General features: G+C 40.6%; 2 protein-coding genes and 1 long non-coding RNA gene across 3 annotated transcripts; 2 read left to right on the plus strand and 1 right to left on the minus strand.

Moving 5' to 3' along the window:
- Positions 1 to 2,280: 2,280 nt before the first annotated feature.
- On the plus strand, positions 2,281 to 6,663 carry LOC147334887 (tripartite motif-containing protein 16-like). Its single transcript, XM_086286890.1, has one exon. It carries the CDS (start codon positions 2,352 to 2,354, stop codon positions 4,068 to 4,070), a length of 1,719 nt encoding a protein of 572 aa, XP_086143016.1. The 5' UTR covers positions 2,281 to 2,351; the 3' UTR covers positions 4,071 to 6,663.
- Positions 6,664 to 6,959: 296 nt separating this feature from the next.
- LOC147334888 (uncharacterized) lies at positions 6,960 to 9,211 on the minus strand. Its single transcript, XR_015128517.1, has 3 exons — positions 9,102 to 9,211; positions 8,857 to 8,942; positions 6,960 to 8,027 (listed from the first exon to the last, which is right to left on the minus strand). It is a non-coding gene; the product is annotated as an uncharacterized LOC147334888 (long non-coding RNA).
- Positions 9,212 to 10,438: 1,227 nt separating this feature from the next.
- On the plus strand, positions 10,439 to 21,041 carry LOC147334889 (uncharacterized). Its single transcript, XM_086286937.1, has 4 exons — positions 10,439 to 10,676; positions 16,865 to 17,298; positions 17,812 to 18,075; positions 19,608 to 21,041. Exons 2-4 carry the CDS (start codon positions 17,127 to 17,129, stop codon positions 20,687 to 20,689), a joined length of 1,518 nt encoding a protein of 505 aa, XP_086143063.1. The 5' UTR covers positions 10,439 to 10,676; positions 16,865 to 17,126; the 3' UTR covers positions 20,690 to 21,041.
- Positions 21,042 to 21,972: the final 931 nt, after the last annotated feature.

Here is a 21,972-nt window from a genome sequence, read left to right on the forward strand (position 1 = left end):
GCGCCAAAGGCTATTACCTCAGTTTTGTTTTTGTTTAGCTGGAGAAAATTGTGGCACAACCAGTCATTGATTTTCCTCAATGCATTTACCAAGAGCCTGCACAGGGCCTTGGTCTCCTGGTGACATTGTGATATATATTTGTGTGTCATCTGCATAGCTGTGATAGTTTATTTTGTTGTTCTTTATAATCTGTGCCAGTGGGAGCATGTAAATGTTAAACAGAAAGGGTCCCAAGATGGAACCTTGGGGAACTCCACATGTGATACTTGTCTGCTCAGATGTGAAGTTACCTATTGATACAAAGTATTTCCTGTTTTCTAAGTATGTTTGAACCAGTTTAGTACAGTTCCTGAAAGACCTGCCCAGTTCTCCAGTCGTTTGAGTAATATGTTGTGGTCAACTGTATCAAATGCTGCACTGAGATCCAGTAAAACTAAGACTGACATTTTTCCACTGTCTGTATTCAGACATATGTCATTAAACACTTTGGTCAGAGCGGTTTCAGTGCTGTGGTTCTGTCTAAAACCTGACTGGAAGGCATCGTAGCAATTATTCTGTTTTAAGAAGTAATTGAGCTGTTGAGAAACTGCTTTTTCAATGATCTTACTTAAAAATGGGAGATTTGAGATCGGCCTGTAGTTGTTCATTTGTGTCTTGTCAAGATTGTCCTTTTTCAGTATAGGTTTGATTACAGCAGTTTTTAGTGATTCTGGAAACACACCTGATAATAAAGAAAAGTTGACGATCTGTAACAGGTCTGACTCTAAAGTCTTTGAGACCTTTTTGAAAAAACTTGTTGGCAGGACATCTAAACAGCAGGAGGAGGAGTTCAGTTGACCTAAGATGTCCTCCAGGTCTTTGCTGTTAATAGGTTTAAACTGTTTCATGGTATTTAAACAGTTTTTTGGTGGACACAGTACATATCCTGGATCTGCTGTTGATGTACCAATTGCTTGTCTAATTTTTTGGATTTTTTCTGTGAAGAATTTGGCAAAGTCATTGCAGGCCATGGTTGAATGAAGTTCAGCTGCCACTGACACAGGAGGGTTTGTTAGCCTGTCAACTGTAGAAAATAAGACCCGAGCATTATGGCTGTTTTTAGTGATGATGTCAGAGAAGTAGGACCTCCTTGCACTCCTCAGTTGTAAATTATAATTGTGAAGTTTCTCTTTATAAATGTCATAATGAACCTGGAGGTTTGTTTTTCTCCATCTGCGCTCAGCTTTCCTACACTCTCTTTTTTCATTTTTCACCAGTGTGGAGTTTCTCCATGGAGACTTTTTCCTTCCAGAGATAACCTTCACCTTAATGGGAGCAATAGTGTCCATTACATTTAACATGTTAGCATTGAAGCTATTGATGAGCTCATTGACTGACCCTCTGGACAGGTCAGGTGTTAATGGGAAGACCTGGTTAAAAATTGCACTACTGTGTTCAGTTATACACCGTTTTGTGATCACTGTTGTTGATATATTTGTGTGGGCTGAGATTTTACTTTCAAAGAAAACACAGTAATGATCAGACACGCCCACATCAGACACAGTAACCTTTGAAATGCTCAGGCCTTTGGAGATCAGTAGGTCAAGAGTGTGTCCTCTATTATGTGTGGCCTCTGTTACATGCTGAGTCAGCCCAAAGTTGCCCAGAGTGTTACTCAGGTCTTTAGTCACTTTGTCCTGAGGGTTGTCCACATGGATGTTAAAATCCCCAACAATAATTACACAGTCAAAATCAACACAGATCACAGACAGCAGTTCACTGAGGTCATTAAAAAAGTCTGTGCAGTATTTGGGAGGCCTGTAAACATTAAGAAACACAACTTTGGATGGGGCCTTCAGCTGTAAAGCCACATATTCAAAAGACTGAAAACTTCCAGGAGATAGCTGCTTACATTGAAATGATTCATTAAATAAGACAGCAACCCCCCCTCCTCTCCTGCTCACCCTGGCCTCACTGATAAAACTGTAGTTAGGATGGGTCGTCTCGATGAGAACAGCTCCACTGTTACTTTGGTCCAACCAAGTTTCAGTTAAAAACATAAAATTAAGGCTGTGCTCAGTGATTAAATCATTAATTAAAAATGTTTTCCCAGCTAAAGATCTAACGTTTAATAAAGCCAACTTAAGTGGGAAAAGGGAAGTTAAAAAGGGAAGTGCTCCTCTTCCTGGAGTGAAGCACAGCCTGATAACCCTCCCTCTTCTTCCTGCTCTTAAACACATCACCTCCTCTCTGTCCACGTGTTTCCTCCTCATGGGTGTAACCAACATGTTGTGACGTGTAGGCTGTGATAAGCTCTGTTTACTGAAGAAAAAGACTTTGTGGAGATTACACCTCAGACTAGTTTCAGTTATATGGAAGAGAAACGCACACAGTCACTGACACTGAGAGGAGAAATGGCGCAGAAAGGAGTTCAGCTGGATGAAGAAACCTTCTCTTGTTCCATCTGTTTGGATTTACTGAAGGGTCCGGTTACTATTCCCTGTGGACACAGCTACTGCATGAACTGTATTAAAACCCACTTTGATGAAGAGGACAGGAAGGGAATCCACAGCTGCCCTCAGTGTAGGAAGACTTTCATACCGAGGCCTGTCCTGGAGAAAAACACCATATTAGCAGCTTTAGTGGAGCAGCTGAAGAAGACTGGACTCCAAGCTGCTCCAGCTGATCACTGCTATGCTGGACCTGAAGATGTGGCCTGTGATGTCTGCACTGGGAGGAAGTGGAAAGCCGTCAAGTCCTGTTTATTCTGTTTGGCCTCCTACTGTGAGAAACACCTCCAACCTCACTATGATTCACCATCATTAAAGAAACACAAGCTGGTGGCCCCCTCCAAGAAGCTCCAGGAGAACATCTGCTCTCGTCATGATGAGGTGATGAAGATTTTCTGTCGTACTGACCAGCAGAGTATCTGTTTTGTCTGCTCAATGGATGAACATAAAGGCCATGAAACAGTCCCAGCTGCAGCAGAAAGGACTGAGAAGCAGAAGGAGCTCGAGGTGAGACGACTAAACATCCAGCAGAGAATCCAGGAGCGAGAGAAAGATGTGAAGCTGCTTCAAAGGGAGGTGGAGGCCATCAATGGCTCTGCTGATAAAACACTGGAGGACAGTGAGAAGATGTTCACTGAGCTGATCCGTCTCCTCCAGAAAAGAAGCTCTGATGTGAAGCAGCAGGTCAGATCCCAGCAGGAAACTGAAGTGAGTCGAGTCAAAGAGCTTCAGGAGAAGCTGGAGCAGGAGATCGCTGAGCTGAAGAGGAAAGACGGCGAGCTGGAGCAGCTCTCACACACAGAGGATCACAACCAGTTTCTACACAACTACCCCTCACTGTCAGCACTCAGTGAGTCTACACACTCATCCAGCATCAATATTCGTCCTCTGAGCTACTTTGAGGATGTGACAGCAGCTGTGTCAGAGACCAGAGATAGACTACAGGACATTCTGAGAAAGGAATGGACAAACATCTCACTGACAGTCACTGAAGTGGATGTTTTACTGTCACCACCTGAGCCAAAGACCAGAGCTGAATTCTTAAAATATTCACATGAAATCACACTGGATCCAAACACAGCAAACACACATCTGTTATTATCTGAGGGGAACAGAAAAGTAGCACGAATGAAGCAACAACAGTCTTATTCTGATCATCCAGACAGATTTGCTGATTGGTGTTTTCAGGTCCTGAGTAGAGAGAGTCTGACTAAACGTTGTTATTGGGAGGTGGAGTGGAGAGGGGGAGAGGTTTGTGTAGCAGTCACATGCAAGAATATCAGCAGAGTTGGGAGCCTCAATGAATGTGTATTTGGATTCAATGACAGATCTTGGGCATTATATTGTTACACTAACAGTTATCAGTTCTTGTACAACAGTGCACAAATTGTCCTCTCAGGTCCTCGGTCCTCCAGAGTAGGAGTGTACCTTGATCACAGAGCAGGTATTCTGTCTTTCTACAGCGTCTCTGAAACCATGACTCTCCTCCACAGAGTCCAGACCACATTCACTCAGCCGCTCTATGCGGGACTATATCTTTATGGAGATGGAGTCACTTCAGAATTGATTAAGGTGAAATAGACAGAGAAGATATGTTCATGTTGATCCCTGACCATTATATGTAGTTGTGTAATTTCTAAATGAGGCTTTACATTTTAGACGGAGAAGTTCAGCTGTCCATTTGTTCTGGATTTTTTGAGGACATATATTACATATAATCATGTATGCTTGTACACAGTAGATATCCACACTGGAATGTTTTTCATAGAGGATTTACCCTGCTAAGCATTTAACTCTTATAATCAAACTCTATAAGACTCATATACTTAAGTGAAATATTATCCATATTCATATCATAAGGCTGTGTCATCTGTTGAATGATTACCTGTTCATGCATACAGTTTTGCTCTGTAATTTATTAAGTACAACTTATATGTAACTTTTGACAGATTTATAGACCATGGTGACAGGTTATGACATACAGATAGTCGAACTTGGCCCATTGGAAGATGCACCTGGTATGACAGTCCAAACTGGGCCAACAATCATTAAGTTCAAACGTTTGAGCTCACTTTGGCCTTAACCCTGTAAAAAGGAGTCATAAAAGTGATGGACAATAAGGAGGGGAAAGAAAGGCAGGGCAAGTTATGTAACACAAGTATTGAATATCAGAAACACAACAACGTGGGTAAAAATTGATGCATTGGAGTGAACCAGTGATTTAATCCATAATTGTTGTAATATCAACATTTGCAAAGTTGGCAAAATACTTGTACTAGTTTAAACTTAAAACTAAATCAGTGAAAGGACAAGGAATGGTAAAGTTACTCAGCAGCTGTTTGTTGTCTCCTATTACAGGAAGGTCAGATATGACCCCACCAGCTTTTTCTTTTTGTTACTTTGTGTGTCTCTACTGATTGTGCTTAAAGGCTCTACACCCTGGCCTTTGCTTTGTTTGTTTTGCCGTGTGTTGTCTTCTTGTTTTGTGTATTGTGATGTACTGTTTTGCTGTTCATATAACTCTGTTTAAAGAACCCTGTTTCAAGAATTCTGCTCCTTTGCAGAGAGAAAAAAAATTTGAGTGACTTGATTTTAATTCAATCTAAAAAGCTGAATCTCCACACCATTGGCCGAATATCACGTTATCACGTTGGCTTTAAAATTGCAACCCACCACATTGATGTGTGAAAATAATATTGCACTGATTCAAACTGTACTTACATTTATATACCTTACATCAATATAAATCTGAATTTGTTCTTATGGCTGATAATCATGTGAGTTTAAATGATACTACTCTTCATATTCAGCATGTTTGAAATCTGTCATCAGTCTGGTTAGTGGTTTTATTCTGTAGTTGCTGTAGTGGGTTGTCAAATGCAACAATATATTGGAGCTGCAGTGATTCATCAGTTAGTCAATGATTAGAGAATTGATTGTTTTATCATTATTTTAGTCACATTTAAAGCTGGTTCCAGTTTCTGAAATGTGAAGATTGTTGATTTTCTTGATCATATATGACTGTAAACTTAATGTCTTTGAGTTTTTAAATGTTCCAATGTAGTAAGATTTGAATCCTTGAGGTTTTTGATATTGCATTATTATTTTGTCTAGAATGATGACATTTAATGTCATTTTTTGGGATGTAAAGTTTGATCACACTCGATCATTTATACATTGAAATATAAATACTAAATAACACAGGCCTGTATATTGTGGAGGATAGACATGTTTCTTGCCCTGAGCTGTGTCTGGCAGGCAGAGCGTCTCCACAAATCTGATGCTTCTGATTTGGAGAAAATGAGCTGAGGGAGACACCTGGTGGACAAACACAGACATGACAAGAAGAAAGACTAAAGTGCAGAGTGGAGACAAACAGCTGGAAATACTTGTTGGAAAGGATTGTCATTCATTCAGTCACTCTAACAGTCCTTTATTTGCACTGAAGGAGACACGTGAAGAAACCAAATCACACAATAATGAAGTGAACACATTTATAGTCAGTGTTCAAGATGATGGATAGAAATGAGAATCGTGGAGCATTTATACATTTATAGGTCTGTGACTTACAGCAGAAGCAGCATTCACATGAATTCACCAACTGTTTATTTCTCTGTTATTCTGATTAAAATGTCAAATAAATATATTTTCCACTTTTGTGGCAGGAATTTCTCGGTCCTGCATGTCGAGAAATCTGCTGTTAAATCAGAACATTAACAGACTTCAGATTGTATTCAAAGACATGTTACTTTGTATCATCTGTCAGCAGGCATGTGTTAACAGGGACTATCAGACAGTTTAGTGGTAAGGAGAAATATTAATCGGATTGGAATCCACAATTCCCCAAAACAGGTTATGTATACAGTTAATGAAACTAAAAGAAATAAATCATTTATCCCTGCTCAAACACTCGATGTTTGTCATACTTTTTTGTCATTTTGTTTTACTTTTGTGACTCCTGGTTTTAGGCTGATTCAAAGAGGAAAACAAGATTAACAGATTATTGCTTTGTTGAAAGCACCAATGCAGCAAAATGTTTGAAAGTTACCTCTGTGGTAGCTGTCTTGTTTGTTTCTGTAAAGAGGAAGCTTGTCTTAACTGCACTTCTTTTATAGGCCAGTTTGAATTGAGAAGCTGTGGTCTCAGAGTATATAAAGCTGGCAGGAAATGAATAGAGGGTCATTGAAAGCTGTATATACTGGGTTAATTAGATCAGTATTGGACTATGGGTGTATAGTATATAATTCTGCTGCTGAAACAAGTCTTGGAAAGCTAGATAGTATCTAATAGCTGTGTCCCAATCCAGTGACCACACGCTTTGTAGTATGCGCACTTTGTGGACTAGTGATTTGTCAGTCGCGAATGAAATGGCTCTTAGAACCGGATCTTTGACATGGACTACGCGAGCCGGCTCCTTATTGGGAGCCGTGTTTTTTTTTGTTTTTTTTCTATCACCCTCTCTCTCGCACTTTTTTCCCCGCTTCACTCCGCATGTGAGCCTTGTGTTTTGCGCTGGGCAGAGGGGGAAGGGGCGGTAGTTACACTCGCAGTAGCACAGGAACAGAGCCGGAGGGAGAGAGAGAGAGAGCCAGGGACAACAACGTCACGTTAGAAAGGTATAGTAATCATCCACAACTATTTTCAGATGATAAAGGATTCAGAAAGTTTATTCATGCAGGCCCATATGACAGAATGTGCATCTTCTCTTTGTTTTCATATTTTAATTTATATTTAATTGTGTTGTGGTTTGCAGTGTTTTGTGTTGTTTCACTTTAAATTTGTTTAAAAAAAACCTGAAAATTTAAGTAGCCAAAAGTTGAAACGTGAATAGTTGGTTTTTGTATAATATGATTTATTTATTACATTTTATGTGGAGTGAATAAATGAAAGTATATTTACGGTGGCCCCTACAGACAAAGCACGTACAAACCCCGAAGCACGGAAAAACTCCAAAACACGTACAAAAGACAACAGAAGTGCTCCAGAATGCTAGGCGCAACATTGAGCTTTTGTTGTCTAGTGGCTACACAAGCCAGTAAATACCAACGACTAGATTTGGTGTGTGGTAGTAACAGGTAAAAAAATTTTTTTTTAAATTATTTGAATATATATGAGTGCTTGTGTATAAATACACAAACAATACACATATGATTTCAATTGTGTAATTTAAGTGATCTAGGTAGCTCTGTTAAGGAAGTTCAGTTAACGCTAGAAATATGTTTTGGAATTTGTACGTGCTTTGTTTCTAGGGGCCACCATTTTTAGCTCCATTCTGCTGCTGATACATACTTTAGGTTTCTGAATATTAAACTTGTTGCTGCCTTTCATAGTGTGTAACTTGAACAGTCTGTCTATTCCCTCCATCTGTCAGCTGCTGCTGGCTCTTCCTCCTCCTCTTCCTCACACACTGCTGAGTTTGTCCTGGTGGATCATCAGGGGTGCAAAGCCTCACAGATGATGTGCAGCAGTGGGTCCCTCAGTCTGTCCTCACTCTGGACACTTGCAGTTGTCACACATGGAAATCAAATGTGTGATAAGCTGCAGGATTCAAACACAAGTGTAACTTATAAATACATTGATAGGTTCGTAGCATAAACCTATTCGCTGGAACGTTCAAGACAATTCTACTACAAAGCAAAGCAAGGGAAAAATACAGTTTGGACAGAAAGTAAGAATTTCTGGAAAATAGCATGGGATAATGAAGTAAAAGGGAGACATTTATATAGGATACAAAACACAATAGAAGTTAAGAGCCATAGTGGATTAAATAGACAGGATATTATAGGTTATTATAAGTAGAATACAAACAGGTCATTGCTTTCTAAATGGTACTCTTTTTAGGATGGGGAAACATCCGACTGGGTTGTGTGATTGGTGTAATGCTATGGGGACGGTTGAACATGTGCTTATTAGTTGTAGGAAGTATGTAAGAGAGTGTTGAGGGTAGAAATGGGTGGTGTAATGGAACTAACATTTGAAAAGGTGGTTAATCAGTTAGGTCATAATGAAGGGAAAGGAGTGGCTTTTTGTTTTGTTTTTTAAGAAATACTGGTCTCATCAAGAGGATCTAAGGATTTGGAAGTGAATTTAGAATAAAAGCCAGGAGATGGCAGTAGTGCAACATCTTTGGATGCAAGCTGTTGTTAAAAATGACAGAAGAAGAAGACAGGGGGGCATTTTTGGAAGTTACTGTTTGTATGTGTAAGGGATGTCCAATAAACTAAGTACTAATTACTTCAGTTTAGACTGAGTGATGTCTGATGTGTTCCACACCTCTCTGCGTAACGCTCTTATAAATTCCATTTATTACATTTTTGCTTTTTTTTTCTTTGTTTTGTTTTTGTTTTTAAAAAGTTTATAACTTAACTGTTTTCCAGCCTGGAGTTTCTGATGGTTTCATGGGGTGATTTTGTCCAAACTGTGTGCAGGACAGGAGCTGGATGCAAATCTCATCTGTAACATTTAGAAATGGAAAGCCCCAAACATCAGACCATCAAAGCCAATGTTGGTATGTTATTTGACTTTTGAATAAATCTACTTAGCATTGTGCACTAATAACATTAAAATCAAACACTTCTGCATAAACATGCATACCAGAATATTCTCAGTTACCTTTGAACTTTGTCATCTCACTTCTTTGTAAACTCTTTGTATTTCTTACCCTGTGGTAGCTGGGATAAGCTCCCACACAACCTTGAAAAGAATAAGAAGTAGAGGATGGATAGATGGTATTTACAGTTGAGATTAATTATATCTGATTCTTTTTTTAATCTAAGGATGATTGTGGTGCACAGTCTGCAGTGTTGTGCAGGGGAGATGGGCTCACCTGCAGCGAAGGGCTGTCGGAATTCAAAGAGTCCTTCAAATGTGGCGACAAATGCGTCCTTTTCCCCGAATTTGAAGGATGGCTGGTCCAAATTCAGGGGAAGGATGCATCAAATGCCAATTTGGAAGCAACGACAGTATACTGTGTATATTTATACTGGCAGTATGGAAAATGATTATTTGGAAATGCTTAAAATGGAAATGATTATTTACCGTGAGGTGAGGTGTGGTTGGGGTGTGGACAGTGGTTGTGCTTTTGTAACGTTGAGGTATAGACAGCTACAGACTGAGGCCTCAGTCCTGCCTGTTCACATTTTATTCAGTAAAAACTAAATTTTCACTGCTTTTATGGCCTTTTTAGTGGGGAGAACATAGCTAGGATTTAATGATTTAACAAATCTTTTAAATCCTTTGTCCTCCACAATGCTAAATGGCTGTGAGTCCTCAATCACCATGCTAACCAGGTCTTCATCTATTTGAGATTGTTCTCCTGAGGAAAGACAATAAAGACAAAGCACAAATATAAATATCACACACGTAACTTATAACAGCTGTATAATATTGTTATATCATGTAGTAACATTACTGCATGCTGTATTATCATGGCATTTGATGGCTCACCTGGTCTTGCTCCACAATCGGTGTTCCCCTTATTATCATGCAAAGCTCTGTAGTGCCTAAGCATGGATGAGGTGTTGTTGTTATATCCCAGCTCCCTGGCACAGAGCAAACACTTCACCTTGTACAAAAGTAACGGCGCTTAACATAAATTGTATTGCACCATCAGTATTATGAAAATGCATCTTCTGTAGAAATTTACATACCTTGTTGGGAGGAATGAAATCAAAATGTTCCCACACAAGGGAGGACATGCTCCTCTTCTTAGCTGGCTCCATTCTCTCCTGACTTTCTCTCCTCACTCTCATAAACCTCCAAACTGTCTCCAAACTCTCACTAACCGCAACTCTCCATCAAACACCCACATTTTGAAGTCTGAGGGGTTTATATCTCTATCATAGCTCGCGGCAAAGTTCGAACCACTTCCTGAACCAGTCACGTGGTACAGCCGGGCAGCGAGGCTTCGGACGTCATCATTTTCAGCTCCTCCCATAAATGAAGCAAGCCCCGTTACGCGCATCGCGGAAACGCTTCCTCCATTACTCGACGCAGAACGTCACATCACTAGTAAATATCATAAAAGATACTAACAAAGAACAAAGCGTAAAAGGAGAGCAATAACAAGAGTGAAAGTAAACCTGTAATGTGGAGGAAACGGACAGTGAGCGCAGTGTAACCGTGACAACGAGACACGAGGACGGATTTAAAGTGATCATAAAATCGTCTCCAGACGGTCGTCGTTCGGTGAGTGGAACCAGATTCAGCTACAACAGCGATAAATACGCCTGTAGGGAGATGAAGAGTGATAAAATACTGAGAAACGGATCTCTGATGAGTGTTTGTAGGGATGTGGTTCAGCAAGATAAAGACATCCGACTCTAAAACATACTGGCTTATCCATAAGATAATAATTTGGTGTGTATTGATGTTGAAAGGGAAAAAGAGAGTTCACAGAGTGTTACTGATTTAATGTGCGGGTCAGCTGTGACAGCAGGTGTTAGTACCTGGGAAAGTCTGAAGTATTTATCACAATTCAATAGTGCTAAATAAACGATATAAATGCAACTGATGATGAAGAAAAGGCTGACATTTTAGTAAAGTCACAAGTCACGTCAGCTTTTTTTACATAGCACATTTAAAAGACATCAAGTAAGTAAAATTTATTTATATATCACTTTTCACAGATAAAAATCCCAAACTGCTCCACAATAAAACCAGAAATATAAATAATAATATAAAACAATCAGAAAATTAAAAACGAGAAGAAAGAAAAGCATGAATAATCATCTCAAGTTCTGCCTTTGACACCAGTAGTCTGAGTTTATAAATGTTTCTTTAGATGATACAAACAGTTACGAAACAGTAGTTTGGAGTGTTTCTCAAGTGACAACTTTTCTGAGATTCGATTGAACTGAAGGGTTTAAATCCTGATATGCTGCTTAATTTCTGAAAACATGTAATCAGGAGCACAATTAAAGTTTCTGTTTTATCTGTATTTAACTGGAGGAAATTTATGGGCAGAACGTTGTGCCATTAGAAACTGAATTTGACTAAGTTAAGTTTGAATTTGAATTGCTCAGATTGAATCTGAATTCTAACTTGAATAAATACTTTTTAAAACTGAATATGAATTAGCCTAATTTGAAATTCAATTTATTGGTTTGAAACTGATTGTGACTAAATTAAAATTGAATTTTATATTTTGAAAATGAATTCATTTGCTTTGAATTCAGTTTCAGTTCCAAAATTCAGTTTTGGCTCAATGCTTACATATATGTATAAAAATAAAATTTACAAGCTGTGATAACTGTTTCTGATAAAATGGAGAGTAGACCAATATATTAAAATTTTCCTTTATTGGGTGAGAAAATCATACCATGTCATCTTACAGAATAGATATCAGAGCCTTAAACAGGCTGACTTCTGCTAAATGGGTCAAACTGGGCAAAAATTATACAACCTGGGCTGACTTGCACCTCTGCATGTCAGTCTGTTTCAATATGTGACCCCGCCGGGGTCTTGCTCTTGACGAAGGCGGTCGCACTTTTCTCCTCTCATCCTCTCCCTTAGCTTCCCTGCTTAGCCTCTTATGTCCTTGTCTAGCCTCATGTTTTTTGTATTACTTTTCCCTGGAACATTCTCTCACAGTCTGTTCTCTAAAACCTAAAAGAGGTATTATGGATTTGATCAACTGGTCCCTAAATGCAATTGACACCCCTTCTCAACGAGAAGTCTGGGCTCGGGTGAGCCTGAGTGCTGAAGATATCTACCTATTCGGAACCATGGTAACAGGGTTCTTGCTGATCGGAGCTGGCTTGGCCCTGACTTATCGAAGAATTAAGGAAGCGGAACTGGCTGTTCAAACCCCCACAAGGCTGCTCGCTGGGATTGAAACGATGGGAAGAGGCGTGAGTTTCTCAAAATGAGCTCATTGAGTGTAGCACGGATAAGATCTTGGAGAGGCTTACGGCTGCCGTGAATACTCAGAATAAGATCTCTGAGTGCAGACTGGATTACATCTTGGAGGGGCTCGCTCGGAATAACACCCCTGGGCGCAAATTGGATGACATCTGTAACAGTGTGTCACTGTGGTTGTGAGTTCTCAGAATCGGCTCTTTGAGCACAAGAATGACAACATCACAGAGCGCAAGTTTGATAACATCATGGAGAAGCTCACGGCTCTCCAACGGGAGATTGAGAGACCAGTGTTGGACTGTTAAAACAGCTTTGAAATTCATGTGAGCTGTTCGCACTAAAGTAAAAAGCACTATCACTTCATGCGGATACCCTTTCGGCGCCAGCTGCGGTGGCAAGGCTGAGCCGAACAAAAACACCCTAATAACGACTGTGTTTAGACTGTTCCTTCCCATTCCATGCAAGGCCACCTGGGTTGGCTGGAAGACTGTTTACTTAGCCTAGCAGGGCGAAGGACACTGTCTCAGCTGAACTCTGGACACGCAGACACACACATACACTGATATGCACACACTCATCCCCCCTGCCTTTCCAAACGCCTTCGATGCTTGTTCCCTCCTGGGAACACGGCGGGTCTGAGCCCGTACTGGAATGGTAGCGCTGGGCAGGATGGCTGCTGTGTTTGCTTCGGATTACTCCTCACCCCCCACCCGACCCTGTGGTATGTCACGTGTTCCATAATGTTGTGCTGTGGACATTTATGTGCTTTTTTGTGCAGAGGAATTTTTTTGTTTCCTGTTCTCATGCTGTCCTCCCAGGAGCCCAGCATGAGTAGAGGTCTCTTTTTTTCCTCTTATACTTTCCCATTGTAGTGCATATTTCAGTGTTTTTTTCTGTAACGCTACCGATCTCCGACCTGTATCCCCATGTGATGTCTGTGTTGTGTGTGTAAGGTTGGGGGGAGGGGTCCTATTTCACTGCAGGGCAACCTGCACCTGGTGAATAAAGCCTTGATTGATTGATTGATTGATTGATTGGACAGTCAGGGATGAGTAAATGGTAAGTCCTAGTAAATAATTTTTGAGAATGTGAACGTAACACATCCCTGGCTTTCATTCAATATTTGTTTATTTTTATAAATTATACATGGCTTCAAGCTCACATTGAGGCCTGTGGGGCACTGAGACAACAGACAAATTTAAGTGTTTTTGATATAGGAATATTTCATACTTTAAGGTTGCCTGTTTTATTTAAGGGAGATGAACAATACATTATAATTGTACCTAATAATACCACAGACGACAGACTAAATAACTAGATTTTAGGTAGATGCTTGTGCATTCTTAAAGTCTTAACTGAGTAGGACTGGGCGATATGACCCAGAATTCATATCTCGATATTCTTTAGCTGGATATCAATATACGATATATATCTCGATATTTTTTTAAAGCCATAAAGTAAGAACAAAAAGAGAGTTCTTAGTCAAAGCTGTGTCCCAAATCTCACACAGGCACTTTTATTAACATACAGCATAGATTTACAAGAAAAAATTACTCAGAAATAAATTATCAGCATTTATTAAATAATAATGCTCCATAAATAAAATAAAACAATGTTGTTTTTGTGCATAACAAAAGGCTCACAATTGTGCAGTCAAAATGTAAACTAAAAGATGCTGAGCATAATAACAAAGACAGACAGATTTCGCAGCTCCTCTGTTCTCAGGTTCTACTGCGTCACTGACAGCCTGGAGTTTGAAATCCTCTTTGTAACCATGTCTCTTAACATGTATCATTTGTGGTCCTTATACACACACAGTACAGTAATATTACGTTGAAGCACAGTATGTATTACACCGCGAGGCTCCTCGGTAATGTGCTGGAAAAGCTTGAAAAATGGACCTTGAAAGTGCTTAAAAGGTGCTTGACCCTGAAAAATGTGTACCCTGATTCTGCTACTGATACATAATTTAAGTTTCTGAATATTAAACTTGTTACTGCTTTTAATAGTGTTTAACTTGAAGGCCCAGAGTACTTTCTCCCACACTGAAAACACTTAAATGATAAAATTATTTTAACATTACCTAAACTGATTCTGATACTATAGTTATTTGAAACTTTTCATCAAGCGGTCCCTGTTTTGGTCGAAAGCATTGCACCAGCTGCAAGCAATATCATCTGCTAATTATGCCAGGTGACATTAATAGGAAAGAGACAAAGTAGATTTTGAAATATGGGGAAAGCCAAAAACTGTGCTTCCTCCACTTCTGTACCATTGATTCATTAATGTTGAATTCTATAACATCTGCTCTATTCCCGTATTGTTTCAGTAGAATAGAATAGAATTCAACTTTATTGTCATTGCACATGCACAGGTACAGGGCAACGAAATGCAGTTTGCATCCATCCAGAAGTGCTTTAGTGATATAGATATATTACAATATATATTAGCAATAGTATAGATATGTAAGTATATTACAGAAATGGGTCTATTATGGTATGTTATAATGTACACGGTATGAACTATGTTGTGAATATGCTATAACTATAAGTATGTACAGGCTGTAGTGAGTACAAGCTATGTACAGGCTATGAACAGGATATAAATATGAAAAACTATACAGAATATGAAATAAATAACTTTACAGAAATCTGAGATATACAGAAATGTGAACTATGGAAGTTGTAAACAGTTGTAGAATTAAAGATTATCGAATGTACAGAATGATTATTTACACAGAGCTATACAGTAGTGCAGTTAAGATAAGTGAGGGTGTAGATAGTTTCTACAGAGGCTATATAAAGTGCTAGTGGTTGTGAGTGGTGGTTCAGTCCATGTTATTATTGTGTGTTTGAGGGTACAGTTGTCCATTGTGGGTGTGTGTATGTTCAGTCCATATGTTAACGTGGGTCAGATGTCAGGAGGCAGAGTTCAGGAGTCTGACAGCTGTGGGGAAGAAGCTGTTCCGGTACCTGGTGGTCTTAGTCCGGAGGCTCCTGTAGCGCCTCCCAGAGGACAGGAGGGTGAAGAGTCCATGTGACGGGTGACTGGGGTCTTTGATGATTTTCCCAGCCCTTTTCAGACACCTCTTCCTGTAGATGTCTTTTATGGCAGGAAGTGGTGCTCCGGCGATGCGCTGGGCAGTTTTCACGACCCTCTGCAACGCCTTCCGGTCCGAGGCAGAGCAGTTCCCGTACCAGACTGTTATACAGTTGGTCAGGATGCTCTCGATGGTGCAACGATAGAAGTTCACCAGGATGTCTGAGGACAGGTGGTTCTTCCTCAGAGTCCTCAAGAAGAAGGGGCGCTGATGAGCCTTCTTGACCAGCTTGGAGCAGTTGGTCGTCCAGGTGAGATCCTTGGAGATGTGGACTCCCAGGAACTTGAAGCTGCTCACACGCTCCACAGCCGTCCCCTTAATGTGGATGGGTGGATGTGGGCCAGCATTCCTCCTGTAGTCCACGATGAGCTCCTTGGTCTTCTCGGTGTTAAGCAGCAGGTTGTTTCTGTCGCACCACTCAGCCAGACGATCCACTTCCTCCCTGTAGGCGGCCTCATCGTTGTCACTGATGAGGCCAATCACCGTGGTGTCATCTGCAAACTTAATGATGGTGTTGGAACCATCAGCAGGTCTGCAGTCGTGGGTGAAGAGGGAGTAGAGGAAAGGGCTCATCACACAGCCTTGTGGTACACCGGTGTTCATTGTGATGGTAGATGAGCAGTGGTTATCCAGCCGGACATGTTGGGGGCGGTTGGTCAGGAAGTCCAGTAACCATTTGCAGATGAGGGAACTGATGCCCAGGTCTGTCAGTTTCTTGATGAGTTGTGAGGGGTGGATTGTATTGAACGCTGAACTGAAGTCTATAAACAGCATTCTGGCGTAGGTGTTGTTGTTGTCCAGGTGTGAGAGGACAGAGTGCAGTGCGATGGAGACTGCATCCTCTGTGCTCCTGTTCTGGCGGTATGCGAATTGGTGGGGGTCCAGGGTGGGGGGGAGACAGGATTTGAAGTGTGCTAGGACCAGAAGTGTACCTCTGGTGTAAATTACTGACCTCTGTCATCATTAAAATTGGGGGAACTTGCACAATCGGTGGCTGGCTAAATACTTTTTTGCCCCACTGTATATGAAAAAGGCACAATCCCATCAGTCAGGAAGCAGATAATAGTAAACTAGTTAAAAACCCATCGTATCATTGGGGAGAGCATGAAAACAGATGAAGCTGATTTTTAGATACTAACAGTCTCTTCTCTGGGGATCAGAGTGGGTTTCATAAAGAAAGAGGGACGATGGATAGTTTATTATATTTGGAATCAGACATCAGGAAAGCTCAAACAAATAAGGAAATGATGATAGCAGTCTTCTTTAATACAGCCATACAACATGTTATGGAAAGAGAGACTCCTCATTAAACTCAGAAATCTACGAGTAAATGGATGATTGTTCTATTGAATTATAAGATTGATGAAAGAATATAATTATCCTTGTTTTTCCTGCTATTCTCCTGTCCACACTCCAGTCCAGTAGGCGGGATTAATGCACCTGTAAGCTGATTTGTCAAACGCCATCAGGTCCCGAAGAAGAACGGAGGAGGACAGCACTACTGTGGTAGAGGAGCAGTGTGTGTGCAGACATGGCTGCTGTTGATGAAGCGAACTGAACTTGGAGGAGAGACACAAACTGAAGTATCAATCCCGTCACATCAGTGTGGATCTGATAGCAATACCTGTATCGCTTCATCGATGCTTGTATCGATCCGCTCAGCCTGAGTTGAAGCAGCGATGAGTTCAGTTCAGTATCTGAGAGAGTTCATCAAGAAGAGACTAACTGCTGTTTGTGAAGAAATCTTCTCAGAGGTTCAAAAAACCATCGTCCAGTATGAGGAGGAGATCAACCGTCAGCACAGACTGCTGGATATCAGCCGGAAACCCGACAGAAACTCACACATCATAGGTATGGACATGTTTTTAACTCTGTGCTGTTCAAGCTCAGATTCTTCAGTGTGACTGACTTTACTAGAAGATGTTAAACTGGGTATTTATCAGTGCTGTGGGTCAGTGTCCAGTGATGGACTATGTTGGATTGGTGCAGGTCCATGGTCACTGATAGGTTAGGTTTTAAAAATTTTGATTTATTTATTAAACTTTTTTCTCTCTAACATATTCCACTGTTGAGTACATCAGGCGTGTGTTGGATCCTCTGTAAACACTGAGACTGTGCAGTAAAGATCTAGTTAGATGTCAGCAGAAAACACATTTAACAAGTTGTTAACAGACTTCTCTGAAGTTAAAGTGAAGCTTTGTTTAAAGAAGGATTTCAGACACTGATGTTTTCATGGTGTCACCCTGCAGTTTAGTTTGGGAAACTTCGATCCTAACATGTTAGCATGTAGCTTTTAAAAGATAGTTTGAGTTTTTATATCAACACATTTGTAATTATTGTTCTTGTGTTTCTTTGTTCCTCAAGACCTCCCACAACAATATGACTGTGAGGAAGAGGAGGGTCTGGATGAGCAGCAGGTCTGTAACCAGGAGAGGAACTCCAGTCTGGACCAGGAGGACCCAGAGCCTCCACAGATTAAAGAGGAACAAGAGGAGCTCTGCAGCAGTCAGGAGGGAGAGCAGCTTGGACTGAAGAAGGAGGCTGAAGGCATTATTGTCTGGACTGATGAAGAGCAGCTCAGACTGCTGGAGACCATCTGTAAACCTGAGATAAAGTTACACAGAATAGGTATGTAAAACTGTGATGTTTTAATAACAGTGAATATGACTCATGGGTGTCACAGTGGAACAGTGGCTAGCGCTGTTGGCCCACAGCAACAAGGTCCTGAGTTTGACTCCATCATGTGGCCGGGCCTTTCTGTGTGGAGTTTGCATGTTCTCCCCTTGTTCACTCTCCAGAGACATGCAGACAGCTGGGTTAGGTTAGTTGGTTGCATTTATTTTCAGAGTCACAGGAAGAATTGAAAGTCCAAAAGTAAAAAGCAGCATGATTTAATCTCTTTGGTATAATTTTCTGTTTTCATTTACATAAATGCATTTCCACCATTAATTCATGCAAAAAGGTGAAAAATTAGTGCATAAGAATTCAGCAGAATGAAAGATGTGAAACATCTGAGTTTCAAATTTCCACCCACTGCTCAGACAAAATCTGCACAGAGACACAAAGCCAACAACACAAGTTTCATTTTGTTGTGTTATCAGTTTAAGAATTACATGTTTCCTCTGCAGCATGGAAATGGTGAGTTTTGAACAGTTTACAGGTCTGAGTAAGTATGAATAAATATTTCTATTCTGTTTTGGAAAATATGAATTCAGAGTTTCTAAACTGAAATTTATCAGACAAAGAGAGTTTTCATGGCATTTCAGGCACAGCCAAAACACTGTGCAAGAGAGCTCTGCCCCAGCATGCCATCTTATAACTATAGCCAATCCAGACATCCACATTCATTTAACAAAAAACATTTAGTTATTTCTAGGGCTGCCATGATTAGTCTACCATCAAAATCGTCCACCACTAATTTAATAGTCAACTTGTCATGGGAAGTTTTGTAAGATTTAAGATTGTAATAATGGACTGAAACAGAAGATGGCAGCACTGCATGTACAAGAATGACAGCTGCCATTATACCCCAAAGAAGAAGTAGTGTCCAGTATCATAGCTGTGTCCAAATTCAGGGCCTGCATCCTTCGGAGTCTGCATTTGTAGGCCGATTACGTTGCAGCAATGCAATGAAGGCTGTCCAAATTCGAAGATTCCTCCAAATGCGGCCTACAAATGTGTCCTTCATTTTCCCAGATTTGAAGGATGGGTTGGGTGTATCCTTCGTGGCCCAACCTATCCCAGGAATCATAGTGCGCCTCAGCCAATTTACGTTCCCAACAATGGCGGCAGCTACTTAGTTTTAATATTACTCTTTCTGGGTGACAAAATTAACTTTTAACATATTTTCAGGCGAGAAATGTAGCTGTGTAAACTTCAGATATCTGCACGGTTTATCAAGACATCACCTATTTGCAAAAGTGCTCTGACGTTTTCAGAGACGTCTGTTACCCACCAGCTCGATAGCTAGCCAGGGGTTCAAGGCACAAGAAGAACTCAGAGTTTTCAAACCTCCTAATTTTTCACATTTTTACATTTTAAATTTCAGTGGTATATGTGAGCAACATACTCAAGATGTAGAGATCTGCTAATGGTTTAGACCAGTAAATATTTTCTCAAATGTTTGTTTTGCTATCATTTTGTCCCCTTTGTGCCTTTAGATGTCCATCAGCATGCTTTTAAAGAAGAGGATGTTCTTACAGACCAGCAGGTCTTTAACCAGGAGAGGAACTCCAGTCTGGACCAGGAGGATCCACAGCCTCCACAGATTAAAGAGGAACAGGAGGAACTATGCAGAAGTCAGGAGGGAGAGCAGCTTGGACTGAAGCAGGAGGCTGATACTTTCAAGGTGACACCCGCTTATGAGAAAAGTGACCACAGTGAACCAGAACCAAACAGCGAGCAGCTCCTTTCTCACAGCTCTCCTGAAGCAGAGAGCCGAGATTATGAAGAAAATGGGCATGTGGACTCAAGATCAACTAGAAATGCAGAGCTGAAGAAGAGACGTCACAGTCAGAGAGTAGACAACACTCTTGTGTCAGTGAGTCAAAGTAGAACAGACACAAAGAACAAGTCTGTACAATGTGACGTGTGTGGAAAAACTTTACCTGATAAATACAAACTGATTGCACATCTAAGAGTTCACACAGGTGAGAAGCCGTATTCTTGTAGCACCTGTGCGAAAAGATTTTCTGACTCATCAGCGTTAAAAAAACACACGAGAATTCACACAGGTGAGAAACCTTATTCTTGTAGCACCTGTGGGAAAAGATTTTCTGACTCATCAGCGTTCAAAACACACAGGAGAGTTCACACAGGTGAGAAGCCATATTGTTGTAGCACCTGTGGGAAAAGATTTGCTACCTCATCAGCAATGAAAACACACACGAGAATTCACACAGGTGAGAAGCCATATTGTTGTAGCACCTGTGGGAAGAAAATTTGTACCTTGTCAGCATTCAAAACACACACGAGAGTTCACACAGGTGAGAAGCCATATTGTTGTAGCACCTGTGGGAAAAGATTTTCTGACTCATCAGGATTCAAAACACACACGAGAATTCACACAGGTGAGAAGCCACATTCTTGTAGCACTTGTGGCAAAGGATTTATTCAGAAGTCAAGTTTGGACTGCCATATAAGAATTCACACAGGTGAGAAACCGTTTCCTTGTAGCATCTGTGGGAAAAGGTTTGTCGATAAGCTACAATTAAAGAAGCACATGAGAATTCATACGGTGTAAAACGTATATACTTAGAAAATGTGGGACAGATGTGAGTCATTGCTGAACACCTGAGTAAAAAGATGATCCATATTCAAATCATTTTTTTTCTTTTTTTCCAGAGCAGTAAAGAACTCTCAGCTTCAGTTTATTACATTATTTTATTAATTGTATCAGGAAAACTGATCTTACATTTCATGAGGGTTAAGGTTCAGTATGCTCTTTTCTATTGGTTCATTGTTTAGCTCTGTTGTTTATTATTATTACTTTATATCCTATAATGGGACAAATGGACCCCAAACCAGTATTCTGGTTAATAGTTTTAATCCTTTGCTCAACTGAGTTTAAGTCACAATAAAAATGAAGAAAGTGAGCAACAGTCAAGAATTGTGTTTATTCTTGTAAGGGAGCAAAAGTATCAAATACCAAGTTTCATGCTTGAAGGGGGAAGTCCCCAGTATATTTTGTCAGTCCCACCTAGGGATGGGTATTGTTTAGGTTTTATCCGATACTGGTGCCAAATCGGTACTCTTGAAATGGTGCCGGTGCTCAAACCGGTGCTTAAAGAATGGAGAACACAAAATTGGTCCAAAAACCTCTCATGTTCAGCTGGTTTTTTGTAAAAAAAAATAACAATGTTAGCCTTTTCTGCAGCTATGGGGCATATATGGTATCACTCTTGGCTGGTAGCAGTGCTTAATCAATGGAAAAAACACAAACTTTGTCCAAAAACCTCTCATGTTTAGCCGTTTCCCTCTTTTTCTTTGGTCATTTTAGCCTTTTTGGCCAGGGTGAAGGGAGTATCTGTCATCAAACAAGAAGACAGCCGCATGTAGCTGTGATGATGTTTGCTAGTTCACCTTACATGCATTAATGTAATAACGTGGTTAGCCTACTCAACGTAAATTACACACGAACAACATTAAGCTACTCACGCAGAGAAGAACGGCTGCTGCTGCCATCATCATCCGTCATCATTTCTGCTACACTGGCAGGGCTAGGGGCCAGGACTCTCCTCTTCGGGTTTTTGGGGGATGTTGCTAAATCCGGGTCCGATAACAGGCACCACACCCGCAGTAGATGTGCTCGGTGCGAGGTCTCGCAGCAAGCTATCAAATACGGCGCATTTCTCGGCTTTTAAAAAAAAAAACGCTATGCGTCGCCAGGTGTTTCATTGGATTCGAGGTGTTACCTCCTTTGACAGTATCACAGTATCAGCTTAAAGCACTTGTTGCAGGCTGCTGAGTTTGCATATTTTGCTGTGAAGTACAGCCAGACTTTTGACCGCTTCACCTTGGGCATTT

Source organism: Aulonocara sp. 'chitande type north' Nkhata Bay, linkage group LG3 (genome assembly GCF_057382095.1).
Source record: "Aulonocara sp. 'chitande type north' Nkhata Bay isolate Kocher_YH1m ecotype deep benthic linkage group LG3, A_spYH_male_GT1.1, whole genome shotgun sequence".
Taxonomy (NCBI): Eukaryota; Metazoa; Chordata; class Actinopteri; order Cichliformes; family Cichlidae; genus Aulonocara; species Aulonocara sp. 'chitande type north' Nkhata Bay.

What these genes read in the sequence shown, in the direction of transcription:
- LOC147334889 (XM_086286937.1), top strand. Translation starts at nt 17,127, where the DNA reads ATGAGTTCAGTTCAGTATCTGAGAGAGTTCATCAAGAAGAGACTAACT. An exon ending in CAGAAACTCACACATCATAG is followed by an intron (nt 17,299 to 17,811) that starts GTATGGACATGT and finishes TTGTTCCTCAAG; the next exon opens with ACCTCCCACAACAATATGAC. An exon ending in GATAAAGTTACACAGAATAG is followed by an intron (nt 18,076 to 19,607) that starts GTATGTAAAACT and finishes TTGTGCCTTTAG; the next exon opens with ATGTCCATCAGCATGCTTTT.
- LOC147334887 (XM_086286890.1), top strand. Translation starts at nt 2,352, where the DNA reads ATGGAAGAGAAACGCACACAGTCACTGACACTGAGAGGAGAAATGGCG.